This window comes from Salmo salar, chromosome 13, assembly GCF_965601325.2.
Source record: "Salmo salar chromosome 13, fSalSal1, whole genome shotgun sequence".
Classification (NCBI taxonomy): domain Eukaryota; kingdom Metazoa; phylum Chordata; class Actinopteri; order Salmoniformes; family Salmonidae; genus Salmo; species Salmo salar.
Window position 1 is genome coordinate 19,326,127 of NC_138303.1, and position 18,697 is coordinate 19,344,823.

The 18,697-nt window shown below is 45.6% G+C and overlaps 1 protein-coding gene across 2 annotated transcripts; it reads right to left on the reverse strand.

Annotated features, from left to right (window-relative positions):
- Positions 1-13,055: 13,055 nt before the first annotated feature.
- snai1b (snail family zinc finger 1b) lies at positions 13,056-16,904 on the reverse strand. Of its 2 annotated transcripts, none has more exons than XM_014134685.3 (3): positions 16,543-16,904; positions 14,903-15,424; positions 13,056-14,409 (listed from the first exon to the last, which is right to left on the reverse strand). In XM_014134685.3, exons 1-3 carry the CDS (start codon positions 16,616-16,618, stop codon positions 14,228-14,230), a joined length of 780 nt encoding a protein of 259 aa, XP_013990160.1. In that variant the 5' UTR covers positions 16,619-16,904; the 3' UTR covers positions 13,056-14,227. The 2 variants fall into 2 exon arrangements, with proteins under 2 accessions (XP_013990160.1, XP_013990159.1); XM_014134684.3 differs by having other exon boundaries at positions 14,903-15,427; positions 16,543-16,900.
- Positions 16,905-18,697: the final 1,793 nt, after the last annotated feature.

The window sequence follows — 18,697 nt, forward strand, 5'->3', positions numbered from 1 at the left end:
CATACACTACCGGTCAAAAGGTTTTTTCTTTATTTGTACTATTTTCTACCTTGTAGAATAATAGTGAAGACATCAAACCTATGAAATAACACATATGGAATCATGTAGTAACCAAAAAAGTGTTAACAAATCGAAATCAATTTTATATTTAAGATTCTTCAAATAGCTACCCTTTGCCTTGATGACAGCTTTGCACACTGCAGGCATTCTGCGTCTCACAAAGACACGGGATTGGAACCAAAAATCTCAAAATTTCCACCAGTCTAATGTCCATTGCTCGCGTTTCTTGGTTCAAGCAAGCCTCTTCTTCTTATTGGTGTCCTTTAGTAGTGGTTTCTTTGCAGCAATTTACCATGAAGGCCTGATTCACACAGTCTCCTCTGAACAATTGATGTTGAGATGTGTCTGTTACTTGAACTTTATTTGGCCCGCAATTTCTAAGGCTGGTAGCTCTAATGAACTTATCCTCTGCAGCAGTTTAACTCTGGGTCTTCTATTCCTGTGGCGATCCTCATGAAAGCCAGTTTCATCATAGCACTTGATGGTTTTTGCGACTGCACTTGAAGTTCTTGAAATTTTCCAGATTGACTGACTGTCATGTCTTAAAGTAATGATGGACTGTTGTTTCTCTTTGCTTATTTGAGCTGTTTTTGCCATAATATGGACTTGGTCTTTCACCAAATAGGGCTATCTTCTGTATAACCCCTACCTTGTCACAATACATCTGATTGGCTAAAACGCTTAAGAAGGAAAGAAATACCACAAATTAATGTTTAAGAAGGCACACCTGTTAATTGAAATGCATTCCAGATGACTACTTCATGAAGCTGGTTGAGAGAATGCCAAGAGTGTGCAAATCTATCATCAAGGCAAAGGGTGGCTATTTGAAGAATCTCAAATATAAAACCCTTTTTTGGTTACTATGTGATTCCATATGTGTTATTTCATCGTTTGATATCTTCACTATTATTGTACAATGTAGAAAATAATACAAATAAAGAAAAACCCTTTAATGAGTAGGTGTTCGAAAACTTTTGACTGGTAATGTATTGGCCTTGGGTTTCAAGCTGTGGTTGATTTCAAATTTCATCTTCAAGTTAATAATTGATACACTATATATACAAAAGTATGTGGACACCCCTTCAAATGAGTGGATTTGGCTATTTCAGCCACACCCGTTGCTGACAGGTGTATAAATCGAGCACACAGCCATGCAATCTCCATAGACAAACATTGGCAGTAGAATGGCCTTACAGAAGAGCTCAGTGACTTTCAACATGGCATGTCATAGGATGCCACCTTTCCAACAAGTCAGTTACTCGAATGTCTGCCCTGCTAAAGTTGCCCTGTTTAACTGTAAGTGTTGTTATTGTGAATTGGAAATTTCTAGGAGCAACAACAGCTCAGCCCCGAAGTGGTAGGCCACACAAGCTCACAGAACAGGACCGCTAACGCATAAAAATCGTCTCACTACCGAGTTCCAAACTGCCTCTGGAAGCAACTTCAGCACCAGAACTGTTTGTTGGGAACTTCATGAAATGTGTTTCCATGGCCGAGCAGCCCCACACAAGCCTAAGATCCCCATGCACAATGCGAAGCTTCGGCTTGAGTGGTGTACAGGTCTCCGCCATTGAACTCTGGAGCAGTGGAAACAAGTTCGCTGGAGTGATGAATCACGCTTTCCCATCTAGCAGTCCGATGGACGAATCTGGGTTTGGCAGATGCCAGGAGAACGCTACCTGCCCGAATGCATAGTGCCAACTGTAATGTTTGGTGGATGAGGAATAATGGTCTGGGGCTGTTTTTCATGGTTTGGGCTAGGCCCCTTAGTTCTAGTGAAGGGAAATCTTAACGCTACAGCAAACATTGACATTCTAGATGATTCTGTGCTTCCAACTTTGTGGTAACAGTTTGGGGAAGGCCCTTTGCTGTTTCAGCATGACAATGCCCCTGTGCACAAAGCGAGGTCCATACAGAAATGTTTTGCGAGATCAGTGTGGAAGAACTTGACTGGCCTGCACAGATTCCTGACCTCAACCCCATCGAACACCTTTAGGATGAATTGGAACGCTGTCTGCGAGCCAGGCCTAATTTCCCAACATCAGTGCCCAACCTCACTAATGCTCTTGTGGTTGAATGGCAGCAAGTCCCCGCAACAATGTTCCAACATCTAGTGGAAAGCCTTCCCAGAAGAGTGGAGAATGTTATAGCTGCAATGGGGGGACCAACTCCATATTAACGCCCATGATTCTGGAATGAGATTTTTGACGAGCAGGTGTCCACATAGTTTTGTTCATGTATTGTATGTTGGATTCACGTCTCCATCTCAACCAAGAATCAAAGTTAAAGAACATGACTAAATCAAATCAAACTGCATTTAAAGTGAGATTTTATTTGATTTAGTCCTATTCTTTGAGTGAGATTTTTGGATGAGATGGAGCCGTGAATCCAACATATCAAATAATAATTTGTAGACCAACTGGCTGTTGAATTGTGTTTGGGTGTGAACACAACCAAATATCAACATTTGAAGGAGATTTATCTTCTGCTTGGATATTTCCATCTGAGCCACTGACTTAGTCTGGCTTTAATTCCAGTTTGTCTACAAATTAATAAATGATATGTTGGATTCACGTCTCCATCTCAATCAAACATCTATGATAAAGAATAGGACTAAATCAAATCAAATCTCCTACAAATGTTGATATTTGGTTGCGTTGACAACCAAACACAATTCAATGACACTTTGGCAATACAGTATATACCCTATCGACTTGTCGACAAGTTATCAAATGATATGTTGGATTCACGTCTCCAACTAAACCACAAATAACAGTTAAAGAATGGAATTAAGCCAGTGGCTCAGATGAAACTATCCAAACATAATTCAATAATAATTTTGTAATACACTAAATAGCCTAAAGTTAAGGCTAAAGTATCAGTAACACATTCATGGCCACATTTTGTGGTAAGCCTACTGTGACTATAAATGTCTTATGTAATTATAAAAAGCGTGCATGTTCAAGATAGCATGCGAAGGTCACAGGTCTGTGGAGATCTTCACAATGGCTGTAATAACCTGTGTAGAATCTGATCAGCATTGATCACTTGCACCATGTACTTTAATGTAATCTCAACTGTAATCCAGGTCATTTGGTTGTGCTATTAGATGAAGCACAGTGATAACACATTAACTTGTGTATAAATACAAAATATCTGACATTGTTTTCCTATTTGAACTTTGTTGTGCTTTTAAATGGTTGAAAGCGCAGTGATAACACATTTAGACAACTAAACCAAAAATCTTTATTTTTGATGAAATCTTGGGGAATTTTAAAACATTACAGTGAAGCAGTGAAGCCGCTCAACATTACATTCAGTCATCCAGCAGACACGCCCGTCCAGAGCGACCCACAGGAGCAACCAGGGTCAAGCGTCCCGCCCAAGGGCACAAGAACAGATCCCTCACCCAGTTCAATCTGGGACCCAAACCAGCCACCTCCCAACCACCAGGCCACCAACCATCCAAGATCCCCCCCCCCCCCCCCCCCCCCACAGTATTTTATTAATTTTTATTTAACCTTTATTTAACTAGGCATGGCAGTTAAGAACTAGTTCTTTTTTACAATGATGGCCTCCCCTGGCCAAACCCGGACAACTCTGGGCCAATTGTGTTTAAATGTGAGTGTGAGAAATCCAAAGATGTTGAGGGAAACTGAGGGTTTGGATGTGGAACTGGAGACAAGTAGGAACTACAAGCCCCTGCGAGGCATCAGCCTCAGGAAAACAGACATTGGATGCAACAACGTTCCTTTTTAGTGTCAGTTAAACTTCAATTTTTTTAGGGGGCGGACTTTTTTGTTGTTGACCGTCATTCTACCCCATGCCCAGCAACTTCATTCCTACTTGTCTCCAGTTCCACATCCCAACCCTCAGTTTCCCTCAACATCTTTGGATTTCTACCAGCCATATATCTTTCAACTATGCTGTGATATTTAACATACAATTAGAATCTATCTAATCAAATACAATCCACAGATTGCGAGTTGAAGATAAATACTTTTACTAAGCGTGTTAGTATATTAGTAATTGACCTACCAGGTCTCTCCATATCTCCCAACAATGCTATTTGTAAGGGTCATATTTCTTTATTTTTTTATCTGACATAGTTTTTCCATTGGAATTTGGTTGTTCTTTTAGACGGTTGAAAACATAGTAATAACACATTGGGAATTAAACAAACTTCTGGATGTCGTTTTGAGAGGGTGAATAAAGGTTGAAATCTCATTGATCAACATCTCAACCAAATAATACCCCCAAATCTACATTGAAATGACATACGTGGTGTGCCCAGTTGGATGCGCGCACACACACACACACACACACACACACACACACACACACACACACACACACACACACACACACACACACACACACACACACACACACACACACACACACACACACACACACACACACACACACACACACACACACACACACACACACGTCACCCTCTTATCCCCCAACCCACACGCCCCAGTCTTCCACCTACCCACCTCAGCCACCTCCACCCGGCCCAATCCCTCATGGAGAGGAATGTCGGAACAATAGAATTGTCCTGGCCCCTCCCTGCCCCAGCCCCAAGCAGGTCCTGACAGGAGAACAAACGTGCACCTTGCACCTCTCAGCACAACCGCTGGTGCCCCTGAGACACATACCTCAATACCTGTGGCAAAGAGGGAGAGAGAAGGGAAGAGAGAATCTCACTCTATACACTAATCTGCCTCTCTTTCTATACATTTCGTCTATGATAGTAATGCTTTTATCCACCTGACTTCTGTTGTTTTCTTCCAAATATCTCCAAATTCTTTTCTCACATTCTTCTTCACCATCTCTCTCTCTCGCTTTCTCTCCTCTCATGTCATGACATGCTGCAGCCTTGGCCTATGTGTTTGTTTGGTAGTTTGACACCTCCTTCAGAGCACAGTGTTGGTTCCCCTCTAGCTCTCCCCTGCTCTCCTCAGTCCTACACAGTGTTGGTTCCCCTCTAGCTCTCCCCTGTTCTCCTAGGTCCTACACAGTGTTGGTTCCCCTCTAGCTCTCCCCTGCTCTCCTCAGTCCTACACAGTGTTGGTTCCCCTCTAGCTCTCCCCTGCTCTCCTAGGTCCTACACAGTGTTGGTTCCCCTCTAGCTCTCCCCTGCTCTCCTCAGTCCTACACAGTGTTGGTTCCCCTCTAGCTCTCCCCTGCTCTCCTCAGTCCTACACAGTGTTGGTTCCCCTCTAGCTCTCCCCTGCTCTCCTCAGTCCTACACGGTGTTGGTTCCCCTCTAGCTCTCCCCTGCTCTCCTCAGTCCTACACAGTGTTGGTTCCCCTCTAGCTCTCCCCTGCTCTCCTCGGTCCTACACAGTGTTAGTTCCCCTCTAGCTCTCCCCTGCTCTCCTCAGTCCTACACGGTGTTGGTTCCCCTCTAGCTCTCCCCTGCTCTCCTCAGTCCTACACAGTGTTGGTTCCCCTCTAGCTCTCCCCTGCTCTCCTCGGTCCTACACAGTGTTAGTTCCCCTCTAGCTCTCCCCTGCTCTCCTCAGTCCTACACGGTGTTGGTTCCCCTCTAGCTCTCCCCTGCTCTCCTCAGTCCTACACAGTGTTGGTTCCCCTCTAGCTCTCCCCTGCTCTCCTCAGTCCTACACAGTGTTGGTTCCCCTCTAGCTCTCCCCTGCTCTCCTCAGTCCTACACAGTGTTGGTTCCCCTCTAGCTCTCCCCTGCTCTCCTCAGTCCTACACAGTGTTGGTTCCCCTCTAGCTCTCCCCTGCTCTCCTCAGTCCTACACGGTGTTGGTTCCCCTCTAGCTCTCCCCTGCTCTCCTCAGTCCTACACAGTGTTGGTTCCCCTCTAGCTCTCCCCTGCTCTCCTCAGTCCTACACAGTGTTGGTTCCCATCTACTGTAGCTCAGCCCTGCTCTCCTTGGTCTTACACTGGGGATGAGCACTGTCTGTTTTCAGAAGCGTGACCACTCTATTCATTCCCTTTCTATGGCTTGAGGTTTCTTTTGAGGTGGCTGTTTGTTAGATTAAGGCAATGGGTCGCTGATAGTCCATTTATCAATTTATTAATCTATTAATCATTTCTCCCCGTCTATCCTTCAACAGGGAAAATAGGACAGAGAGGGTCTGTACTTGGGAAGAGTGACACAACACCAACCTCATGTCTCATTGGAGAGGTGGGCAGGAAATGGTGTGTACCCCCTCAATGGGGTCATATCCTGTCCTTGGGTAGAGCAGCTTATATTTGTCCTGAGGTGTGTGTGTGTGTGTGTGTGTGTGTGTGTGTGTGTGTGTGTGTGTGTGTGTGTGTGTGTGTGTGTGTGGGGGGGGGGGTGTCACAGACAGATTAGGGACTGAAGGAGAACCAAAGGAGGGACAGAGTGAAAGAGCGAAAGACAGTAGTGTGTCCTTTTTCTCTACTTGGCACAGACACAGCTACAGCAGCCCGTGACAGTGATCAGAACTGCATTACAACATGTTCTATTCCTCAACCAATACAACACATCTTTCAACCTCCTGCTTCCCCTCGCTCGCTCTGACAAACCTTGACCATTTCATCATCTGTGGGTTTCATCATTCCTCTCTTTCTCTCTCTATGTTCCCCCTTCTCTCTCTCTATCTCTCCCCCTCTCTTTTTCCCTTTCTCCCTCCATCCATAATGAGAAATGTTTCTAAAGCTGTTGGGTCTGCACTAAAGTCCAGTGAAGCTCCATTGTGTGTGGGTATGGTGAGTATTGGGCTTGTAACTATGTTAGTAGTAATTCTAACCCGGTGACAAAGCCCTCCTGGCTGGAACCCGATCCCAGTGACTCAGCCACCAAACCCCATTGAGTCAGTCCTGGCTAGCTCAAACACACTAGTCTTTTTAGACATAGGCTGAACTCTGCTGTGACTTATTGATGTGCAGTGGTATACCCCCCACCTCCTTCACACATAGGTACATCACACACACATATACACACACACATACAGGTGTACACACACACACACGCATACACATACATGTACACAAACACACACACACTGATGTGCGACCCCACCCAGATGTTTTTTATCAGCGCTGCCGGATTGGTGGTGTTTATGCAAGCCTGACAGCTCACTTCCTGTGTCCCAGAGAGAGAGAGAGAGAGAGAGAGAGAGAGAGAGAGAGAGAGAGAGAGAGAGAGAACACTGCAGTACAGGAGAGTTAAAAGAGGGGGACAGAAACAGAGAAGCCATCTCCCTCTCTGTGTAAAGTAGGTCAGCAGAACATGCTGCATTATCTAACCTAAACTGCACAACACAGCTATCTCAATGAGATGTTTCTCTCTGTTTCTCTCTGTTTCCTGGTTCTGTTTCTCTCCCTCTATCCATCCTTCTGTCTCTCTCTCAGACTGACACACACACACACACTCTCTGCATTGTGTGTCTGTCAGTAATGGTTCAGGAATGTCACATTAGTCAGGCGCTGCATGTGTGACTCGGACATAAAAACACACACCAACATCACAAACATGATCTCTCTCACACACACACACACACACACACACACACACACACACACACACACACACACACACACACACACACACACACACACACACACACACACACACACCACACACACACACACACACACACACACACACACACACACACACACACACACACACACTCACACACACACACACACTCTTAGAAAGACACCAGCATCTCCAGTGATCTCACTGCCTCAGAGCTACAGGGTAAAAGGGTGCCTCCTACACAGACACAGACAATAGCCCAAATATGTCCCCCTGGCTGGCTGGCACAGCTTAGGTTTCATCGATGGAGAAAATAACGTTGTTTTTTTTTACAAAAATGACAATAAAACTTGAGTCAGTACTTGCACAATTATGTGTATGCGTCCACGCGCGTGTATTTTCACTGGGTGCCAGTGTGTGTGCGTGTGTGAGTGTGACAGACAGATGTTGTTGCCACCAGACACTCAGCCCAGCGGGGGTTCTATTACCTCTGACTGTTGAGTGAAATGTTTAGTTAGAGCCGCGTTAGGCCCACTGCCAAATTGGTTGGCATGACAAGTGTCATTTTCAATACGACTGAAAAGAAATGAAGTGAACTCCATTACGTCATCCTCTACCACTCAACAAAACATGCACACCCACATGTACACATGTCCAGAAGTTCCATCCATACAACCTACCCACCCACGCTCCTCTCTCTGCCCAGCTAACCTGACACCATCGGGGGATCAAGCAGAGTTCAGTCCCCCCTGCCCTGGCTCTCTCTCGCTCTGACTCACCATCTGTGTAGATCCACTACATCAAACTCCCCCAAACTCACACTCACACATGCCCATAACCCTATAAAACACTGAATAAAATGTTCACACACGCACACCATCTATCCACTACATCAGACTTTGGGATCCTTTTCCAAGGTGGGGTGGCTCTATTTACATTACACACAAATGAGGGAACCTGAGCCCCTTCTGGCCCTGTTGTGGCCTTCCTCGCCCCCCAAAACACACACACACCCCATCGCCAGTCCCCGCTATGGGTAGAAACACATCGTTACCTCAGAAAGACTGTATGGGTCAGGGTCTGTATGGGTCAGGAGGGCAGGGCATACTGCACACATAACCTACCCATGTGTGGGGGGTTAGTTAGGGGTTAACAGGCGTAGGCTGAGGGGTAGTCAGTCAGGGGTTTAGCCAGGATGTAGTATGAAAAGCTGGAGGCAGGGAAGGGGGTCAAATGGGCCATATGTGTGAGTGTACCAAGACCATGGGATAGCTGGGGTTAGACCCTATAACTGGGGTTAGACCCTATAGCTGGGGTTAGACCCTATAGCTGGGGTTAGACCCTATAGCTGATGTAACACCCTATAACTGGGGTTACACCCTATAGCTGGGGTTACACCCTATAGCTGGGGTTAGACCCTATAACTGGGGTTAGACCCTATAACTGGGGTTAGACCCTATAGCTGGGGTTAGACCCTATAACTGGGGTTACACCCTATAGCTGATGTAACACCCTATAACTGGGGTTAGACCCTATAGCTGGGGTTAGACCCTATAACTGGGGTTACACCCTATAGCTGATGTAACACCCTATAACTGGGGTTAGACCCTATAACTGGGGTTAGACCCTATAACTGGGGTTAGACCCTATAACTGGGGTTAGACCCTATAACTGGGGTTACACCCTATAGCTGGGGTTAGACCCTATAGCTGGGGTTAGACCCTATAGCTGGGGTTAGACCCTATAGCTGATGTAACACCCTATAACTGGTGTTAGACCCTATAGCTGGGGTTACACCCTATAGCTGGGGTTACACCCTATAACTGGGGTTAGACCCTATAGCTGGGGTTAGACCCTATAGCTGGGGTTAGACCCTATAGCTGGGGTTAGACCCTATAGCTGGGGTTAGACCCTATAACTGGGGTTAGACCCTATAGCCGGGGTTACACCCTATAGCTGGGGTTAGACCCTATAACTGGGGTTAGACCCTATAGCTGGGGTTCGACCCTATAGCTGGGGTTAGACCCTATAGCTGGGGTTAGACCCTATAACTGGTGTTAGACCCTATAACTGGGGTTAGACCCTATAGCTGGGGTTAGACCCTATGGCTGGGGTTAGACCCTATAACTGGGGTTACACCCTATAACTGGGGTTAGACCCTATAGCTGGGGTTAGACCCTATGGCTGGGGTTAGACCCTATAACTGGGGTTAGACCCTATAACTGGGGTTAGACCCTATAGCTGGGGTTAGACCCTATAGCTGGGGTTAGACCCTATAGCTGGGGTTACACCCTATAGCTGGGGTTAGAACCTATAGCTGGGGTTAGACCCTATAACTGGGGTTAGACCCTATAGCTGGGGTTAGACCCTATGTGATGGTAGAGCAGAATGCAGACACACTGTGATGGTAGAGCAGAATGCAGACACACTGTGATGGGAGAGCAGAATGCAGACACACTGTGATGGTAGAGCAGAATGCAGACACACTGTGATGGCAGAGCAGAATGCAGAGACACTGTGATGGCACAGCAGAATGCAGACACACTGTGATGGTAGAGCAGAATGCAGACACACTGTGATGGTAGAGCAGAATGCAGACACACTGTGATGGTAGAGCAGAATGCAGACACACTGTGATGGGAGAGCAGAATGCAGACACACTGTGATGGGAGAGCAGAATGCAGACACACTGTGATGGCAGAGCAGAATGCAGACACACTGTGATGGTAGAGCAGAATGCAGACACACTGTGGCTCTAGCGGCCAGGACCAGAGACTGCCTGGCTTATCCTCCAGCCTGCAGCTTGAGTTGAGCTGGGGGTTAATGCTCTGCTGGGGTTTAGCCTAGCTATGTCTAGCTGTGTCCAGCTGTATCCAAGCCTGCAGCAGTACAGTGTAGCATGTGGGTCAGGAGGGCTTCTCAAACTCTGCTGATTTCAAGCTACCTCCTGCCTAGGGGCCAACTATCTCTCAGTTGGAGCCAGGCACAGGTTTTCAAAAGATCATTATGTCTCTCTTTGCTGGTCTCTCACTCTTTAATCTCCCACCCCAATAACTCAGACACACCTGTAGGATTGTCAAACATTTGCCTGACGACAGTACTTAGCACATTTGAACAGAGTGTGGGGGGGTCTCTTTTGTGTTCAGAGAGCGAAGACCTTGAAGTCGTCAGCCACTCAGCCTTATTAAAATACTCCAAACCAGAAGGTGGCAATAGCCTTGTTTGGCAATGCATGTGTGTGTGTTTGGCTTAGTTTTTGGTATAGATTCCAATGTTAGCTAGCTAGCTGCACTAACGTGGCTATTTTGTAAAAAAACCTTTGTTGATACTACCAAGATGGTCACAGCTCGAGAACTACCTAGCAAGATGTCGAAGAAACAATTTAATTCACTCACCATAATCCCTACTGCCAGTGCCAGCCCATAGCCAAATGTTTAGCTAGCTAGCTAGCTAACGTTAGCATATTCACTAGCTAGAACAACTTAGCTAGCTAGCTAAGGACACTGCAGTAACTTGGCAGCTAACACAGGCAGCTGTTTTATGGAAACTAATCCATTGTGATTTAATTATAATGTCAATAGTAGCTACAGTAGTAAGATAGCTTGGAGGAAAAATCTAGTGTTGTGTGCATTGAGTCTGTGAACTACTTAGCTAGCTAACATCCTATAGCCTACACTGCATATGAAGTGTGACTGGCTCATGACGTTTAACCATGGATTTACGGAGGAAATGCCCTCTTTTTTCCTTTTTGTTGTCACTCCTGTTGGCTTCCCATGTGGGGTTTTGTGCTCTCTGATTGGCTCAACATCAAGTAGAAACGGCAGGTTTGTCGCTACCGGGTCGGCACGCAGCAGGTACCACTTCTTATAGCAAGAGAAGGAACGGCCTCCCACTGTTATAAGTACCTATTGGCAGTTTATCAGCAGTGAGATTCTCGGTGTGTTTAATGCTTAACCTCTCACTCTTTTTCCCTCATCCAAACTGCACTCTCTCTCTCTCTCTCTCTCTCTATCCACCTGCAGTCAGTCCATTCATGCACCCCTCCAGAACATGTGTTGTCCATGTGTTGTTGGCTCAGCAGCCACACACATGCGTATGTGCTCAAACACACACTGCCCTGTGTAATCTGTGCTGAAAGCATGGCAGGTGTGTGCAGGTGTTCCATACATCCCTCAACACCAGGGACTCAAACATGTCTGCACTCTCACGCACACCTGCATACAGACATAGACAGACACACAGACACAGACAGAGACACAGAGAGACAGAGACACATACAGAGACAGAGACACAGACGGATACAAAGACATAGACACAGACAGAGACACAGACGGATACAGAGACAGACAGACATCGACAGAGACAGAGACACAGACAGAGACATAGACAGAGACACAGAGAGACAGAGACAAAGACAGACACATACAGAGACACAGCCGGATACATAGACACAGACTGAGACATAGACACAGACATAGACAGAAACACAAAGAGACAGAAACAGACAGAAACACAGACAGAGACACAGAGAGCCAGAGATACAGACAGAGACACAGACTGAGACACAGAGAGCCAGAGATACAGACAGAGACACAGACTGAGACACAGAGAGCCAGAGATACAGACAGAGACACAGACTGAGACACAGAGAGCCAGAGATACAGACAGAGACACAGACTGAGACACAGACAGAGCAGCACACTGACACAGAGATAGAGCAGCACACAATATACAATGACTAACTAAAGTACTATATCAACATTTATTACCCCTACCTACATGTATAAAGTACCTCGACTAACCTGTACACAATATACAATGACTAACTAAAATACTATATTAACATTTATTACCTCTACCAACATGTACAAATTACCTCATCTAATCTGTACACAATATACAATGACTAACTAAAATACTATGTCAACATTTATTACCCCTACCTACATGTACAGAGTACCTCTAAAGTACTATATCGACATTTATTACCCCTACCTATATGTACAGAGTACCTCTAAAATACTATATCAACATTTATTACCCCTACCTACATGTACAAAGTACCTGTATTGTGTAACTTGTTTTTTTACTTTGCTTTATTTACTAAATATGTTCTTACATCTGCATTGTTGGTTAAGGGCTTGTAAGTAAGCATTTCACGGTAAGGTCTCCACCTTGTATTCTTATATATATATAAATGTAACCTTTATTTAACTAGGCAAGTCAGTTAAGAACAAATTCTTATTTTACAATGACGGCCTACCCCGGCCAAACCCTAACCTGGATGACGCTGGGCCAATGTGACAAATAAAATGTTAAATGGTGTGGTAACAGTACAATACATGTATAGTTATAGTTGCAAAATAATATTTGAACGGAGTGAAAAGGAATAGAAACCATGTATTTCATACCATTCCACTAATTCTGCACCAGTCATTACCATCGGCCCATCCTCCCCAATTAAGGTGCTACCAACCTCCTCTGCCAATAACAGACCAAGAACAGATTTAAGTCAAAGCTTTATTTACATATGGCAAGCAGTGGAAAGGAACATCTCTGCTGGTTTAGGAATCATATCAACACATCATGATAAATCACAAAGTTATTTGTCGCTTAAATAGAGCATCATGTTCCTGACAAATTGGCAGAGATGGCACATACAAACTCTTTATAAAAAATCTGTATAAAATCTTTCAAAATTATTTGAGGCATTTATAAAAGTTTGATTTGAAAATGTCAACGTGCAGATGGTTCAAATGGCTTTGGTTCAGTTACCTATTGGATATAGGACTTAGACTACCTTTGGTCATTCTGATATGGTCAACTGACTTGTGACCAAAGCACACAAATCCCAATGGCTTGGTTCTGGCAAATGTTATGTGGGTGAGGAGTGTGGTGGGGAGGTGTAACGGGGAAAAAGGTGCAGAGGAGGTGAGGTGAGGAGATAAGGGAGAAGGGGTGAGGGGATGAGAGGTGAGGAGGGAGAAGAGATGAGGGTCAACTGTTGATGTCAGAGCTAACACATCTCTCAGTACCCTGCCTCCACAGAACCCCATACAGACAGCTGTCCACACACACACCTGTCCCAATACATGTATGCTGTGTATGTGGACTGAGAGACGACATTCACTTTCTACACACACGCCAGCAGCTGCACTATGGTCACAGTCCCGGACCAGCCGGCACCGAGGGGTATGCTGGGAATTAACTGCATGTCCAGCTGCTCCCTCCACACACATATACACTTGATTGACCTCACTGTCAACATCAAGTCTCTATGCATAACAACAATATGAAAAACATTTACTTGTTTTCAATTGTTAGGTGGTTTTTTTTTTGGTTTTTTTTTTTACAAATGGAAGGCACTTCAGAATTCAAAAGAGTTCACTTATAGGCAACACCCTCCCATCCCTGTCCTTCAGGCCACGATGTTGCTCAATGGGGGTGCCTAATACCCCTCCAAATTGATGGATGACAGTGTTTGGGGATCCTTCCCCCTCTAAACATTGTCTGTGGTCCTGGGTCTTTCAACCCACTACAGTCGGTTCCTACTTTCACCCAGAGCAACTTACAGTCTGTATCGCAGTAAACATCCCTTATGGGGAACTGAACAACCGTGGCATCGTCGGCCAAACGTTCTAAGCCGCTGGGTCAGTGTGTGTCTAGGTGTGTGTCTAGGAGGCAGGGCAGCAGCCAGAGGCAGTGTGTTTGTGTAGCAGGGACATGCGGCTGAAGGTGCGAGAGCAGGAACAACACTGGTACTTCTTCACCTCAGAGTGGGTCTGCATGTGGGCCCGCAGGTTGGAGCGGTCCGCAAATGCACGGCTACAGTGTTGGCAGGAGAACGGGCGCTCACCTGAAAGGGAGAGAGACAGATGTTAGGAGACTTGTCTTGATAAAGATTGTGTAACCAAAACATCAATGATGTGCAATCCCCTTTGCTGACTCAAGCCTTTTGATTGACTTATTTCCTCGCATAAACACAGAGATAAGATAGTGTCACCAGGAGCAATAACATGTGTTTACACCTCAGGGGACATTAATACATATCAATGCCTGGCCAATCCCTAAGCTTCAACCAGTTTGAACTGGAAATGTCAACCTACCAGGCCCCCACATAAAAATTGGTTTATTAGTCACATGCACAGGGTCGCAGATGTAATTGCAGGGTACAGTGAAATTCTTAAGCGCCAACAGTGCAGGTCCAAGAGAAGTGAGTGAAACAATAAAAATAGTGAAATAAATAAGGGTTATTACTATGTAATTACAATGTGTACAACTATCCAACAGCGTAATAAGGACCCCTATAACAATCCCAGTGCCATAAGAATGTAGAGGGTAAGACTCACCAGTGTGTGTGCGGATGTGTCCTCTGAGCAGCCAGGGTCTGGAGAAGGCCTTTCCACAGGTGGTGCAGACGCAGGGCAGGGTGTGTGAGCGGATGTGCATCTTCAGAGCCCCCAGGCTGGTGTACTCCTTTGGGCAGTTTTTGCAGTGGAAGGCTGGTCGAGGCAAGGCCTGGCTGGGTATGGAGCTGATCTCGCTGCCCCTGGGGCAGTGGGTGAGCTGGTGCCTGGAGAGGCCTGAGGGGCTGCTATAGGTCTTGCTGCAGTGGAGGCAGTGGTAGATGTGGTGGGGGGGTACAGGGCTGGGGGGGTCCGATGTGCGCCCTGCCTCCTCCTCATCCTCCCCACTGCTGCTGGAGGGGGAGCTGCTGAGGTCCAGAGGATCCGTGAGGGAGACAGGGGACACAGGGGAGAGAGGTGCAGGGAGGGCGTCCATGTTGAAGAGCAGGGCGGTGGGGTAGTAGGTCAGCACAGAGCTGTTGTCCCTCATCGGGAGCTCAGCAAGAGGATAGCTCTCTGGGATGACTGCTGAGAGAGAGGGGGGAGATGTTATAAATGTTTAGAGAGAGCTGGAGGGGGTGAGAAAGAGTCAGTTAAATCTAATTACACAGGTAACTTGTTTTCCTTCTCAGTGTCTTGTTACAGTCAAACTCAGTGTTCAACGCAGCCCTGTTCCAGCCAAATGACTCGATTAGCTAACTTCCCAAGTCACCATAGGCACTTGCCGCAAAGAGATGGGCCACAACTCTTACACACACACACACACACTTAAATGCACCAATAAAAAATGTGAACCCTTTCCTGTTAAGCGCCTTGTGCACCTTGTTACACACTAGGTGCCAAGGTTGACACAACCGTATTCACACACTAGCCATTATTGTCCATCTGCCTCTCTGGCTCCTCACCAAATAGGCCTATTAAGCCAGCCTCATCTCATAGACCAGACTTAACATTGTAAATGGAAATCCGGGAAACTCAAATAAAATATAATATGTTAAGTTTGGTATGGTTACAAAAGACAGAAGGTTACTTAAGGCAAAAACGAAAGTAGGTTGGTCGGTTGTGGTGGAAGCAACTACTTAGTACTTTGCAACTACTTAGCATGTTAGTTAACCTTTCCCCTAACCCTTTTTAACCTAACCTTAAACCTAGCTAATGTTAGCCACCTAGCTAACGTTAGTAACGCTAATGTTGGCAACAACAAATTGGAATTCATTACATTATCATACATTTAGCAAATTCGTAACATACATACGAAATGGATGATGACGTCCACCTAACATACTATTTGAAGTGTCCCGGATTTACTTTTACTATGTTACATCTATTCCTGAGTCCAGGTTGCAGCAGCGCTATGTCCGCAGCTTATTGACACCGGATCGCCAAAACACTGGAGGGGTCGTGGTCCCGACTGTTAAACGGGTTCATGAGGATGTATCAACGGAAAACGGTCTGTTTTTTTGGTTGCGCGCTCACCAAGGTGAATTCATGACATCGAACCGTTATGAGGTGCACTTGCTGTTAGGCTACACTACTTAAAATCTAGGCTAACCTCGATTAAAATATACATGTGTTCTCTTAGTCATTTTAACAAAAATAGCCAACTTTGTGCAGAATTAGAAGTTTTGATTTAAACAATTTACCATTCTGGCTTTCCAACTCGCTGTAATTTGGCCTCTTGTTGGTGAAATACTTCTTGACAAGAAATGACCGAGGCATCTTTGCACGCCTGGAATATTTCTGTTTTTGCAGATGAAGAATGACTTCTGCTCTTTCCTTGCAGGGTGGTGCCCGTCTCCCAAACCTCTCAGGGAAGGAATTGAATCACAGCGTTCCAAGACACCTCACTATGCACCACTCAATGCAGCACACAGAATCTGTCCACTCCAAAAGTCCAAAGATACTTTCTTGTTTCCAAAGAGGCGCAGTTGTTGATAAAAGGATGATACAATCGACCACCAGATAAAAGATAAGTTGGAGCAGGGAGTCTGCCCCCTGATATAGCAGCTGAGGGGGGAGAGGGGGTGGGCAAGGATATCCCCGCCTCAAGACACACCCGCCCCAAAATACGCGCCACTAGGATCCTTGCTGACTGCAGGTGCCCGATCGATGATGGACGCGCTTGGCTTGCAGACCAGAATCTATTCACATTACAATCCAAAATTGCTAATTGATTGCAGGCGAAGCGCATTCCGAAGAAGATTATGCAAATACTTAATTGTCCTGTTGTCACCTGTCTGCACTGGTGCGCAAGACCACTGATTATGACTAATTCGGTTTGCTACAACAAACGAAAAAAATATTTAGTAGAAATTACGTTTAAAACAGGATTATAGAATGCATACACTATTTCCTATTTCTTTCCTTTTTTAAATCGCTAATAACCCTTAGCATATTGTATTTATTTAAAAACAATAGACAGGCCTAATTGAATCAGAATTTTATCTTCAAAACACCGTTTATAAACCCACAAGAGTTTGTTGAACGCTCTCAGGTGACATTCCATGTAGCCTGCCTAATGGAAATAGGCCTAGAATAAACGCTGTTCCTCAGATAATTGCTCCCAACTGAAGCTGGAGCGTCCTCTGTTGGAACAAAGCAACACGGCCACTGAAACTATAATGTGTGTCACTGAACACCTTATCAGCAACTATTAGTTTAACAACAATTCAGATGTAGGCCAACTTTTTATATCGTCAATTCTGCACAACTGCGTGTTTTTACGGAGCCGTTAAGAGGGTATGGGGCTGTGTGTTATAGCCTATGCCATGTCAACTGTGCTTTGGTTAAAAATGGACTCCAACCTCCCTGAATTATCCACGAACAATGGCAGCATTTACGCACACAGAGGCAAGGAGACAGTTGTATTAACGCGCTGCAGACAAGCGCACCGTTCTCCTCTTTCCACACAAGGAAGCGTGCTCTTCATTCATGCTCTCCACTGCAGGAGCTCTGCGGGAAACCACCCGACTTGCATGAAAAGAGGAGCTGTTCTCTCGCATGTGTTCGCAGTGGGACCGGGAGGGAAATTAACCGAACCGACAGGAACAATATGACGCCGTAAAACCTCGCTAAAGTGCCCATGGTGCCATGAAATTCACTGACCGTGTCAACCCCCAGAAGAGGTTACACACAGAGACACTGTTTGACACTTCTGTGTGCCATATATTTAATTGGTTTGTGTCAGGGTGTTGCCTAAGTAAGTCGAACTTTGTAAAAAAAAACTGTTCAAGGAAACAGTTAAACATAGAAATAAAATTAGGCCTGTAATTCAATGTAGTTTAGGCCTTGTTAGTTAGTAGGTTAAACATCCACAGCTACCTAGGCCGGATAGAACCAGATAACTGGTGGTGTTGAGGTGCCAGTCGCCCTGTCCATTAGGCGTGAGTGTCCCTGTTTAACATAACGAAAGGGGGGCCAAATGGCATATGCCATCTTGCGCCGAGTGAAGGGGTGAGGGGTGTACACCTGTCTATAGACGCCATTGTTCTGGAACCCAGGAATGTCACCGCAACAGCATGCCTGATGGTTCACACGTCGTTAGCGCGCTCGTTCACACCGACGCCGTGCAGACTGGGGGTCATGGGGGCAAGGCCGCTGTAAAAACTAAAAGCTAATCGCGTAGACATACAAGAAAGTAGTAGAACTATACATCATTCAAATACGACCATAGTAGGTACATATGTGAAGGTACTATTATCCAAAGTGTGCCACACAGAAGCTGCGCTTTTGTGTCAATCAAGTGTACTTTAGGTCACTTGTTTTTTGTCGTTTGTTTTCAGGTGGAGCTTTTGGGTG

Coding starts and splice junctions, on each gene's coding strand:
- snai1b (XM_014134684.3), bottom strand. CDS start 16,618: ATGCCTCGGTCATTTCTTGTCAAGAAGTATTTCACCAACAAGAGGCCA. Junction 15,428..16,542: donor CGAGTTGGAAAGCCAGAATG/GTAAATTGTTTA, acceptor CCTCTCTCTCAG/CAGTCATCCCAGAGAGCTAT. Junction 14,410..14,902: donor ACACATCCGCACACACACTG/GTGAGTCTTACC, acceptor TCTCCCTTTCAG/GTGAGCGCCCGTTCTCCTGC.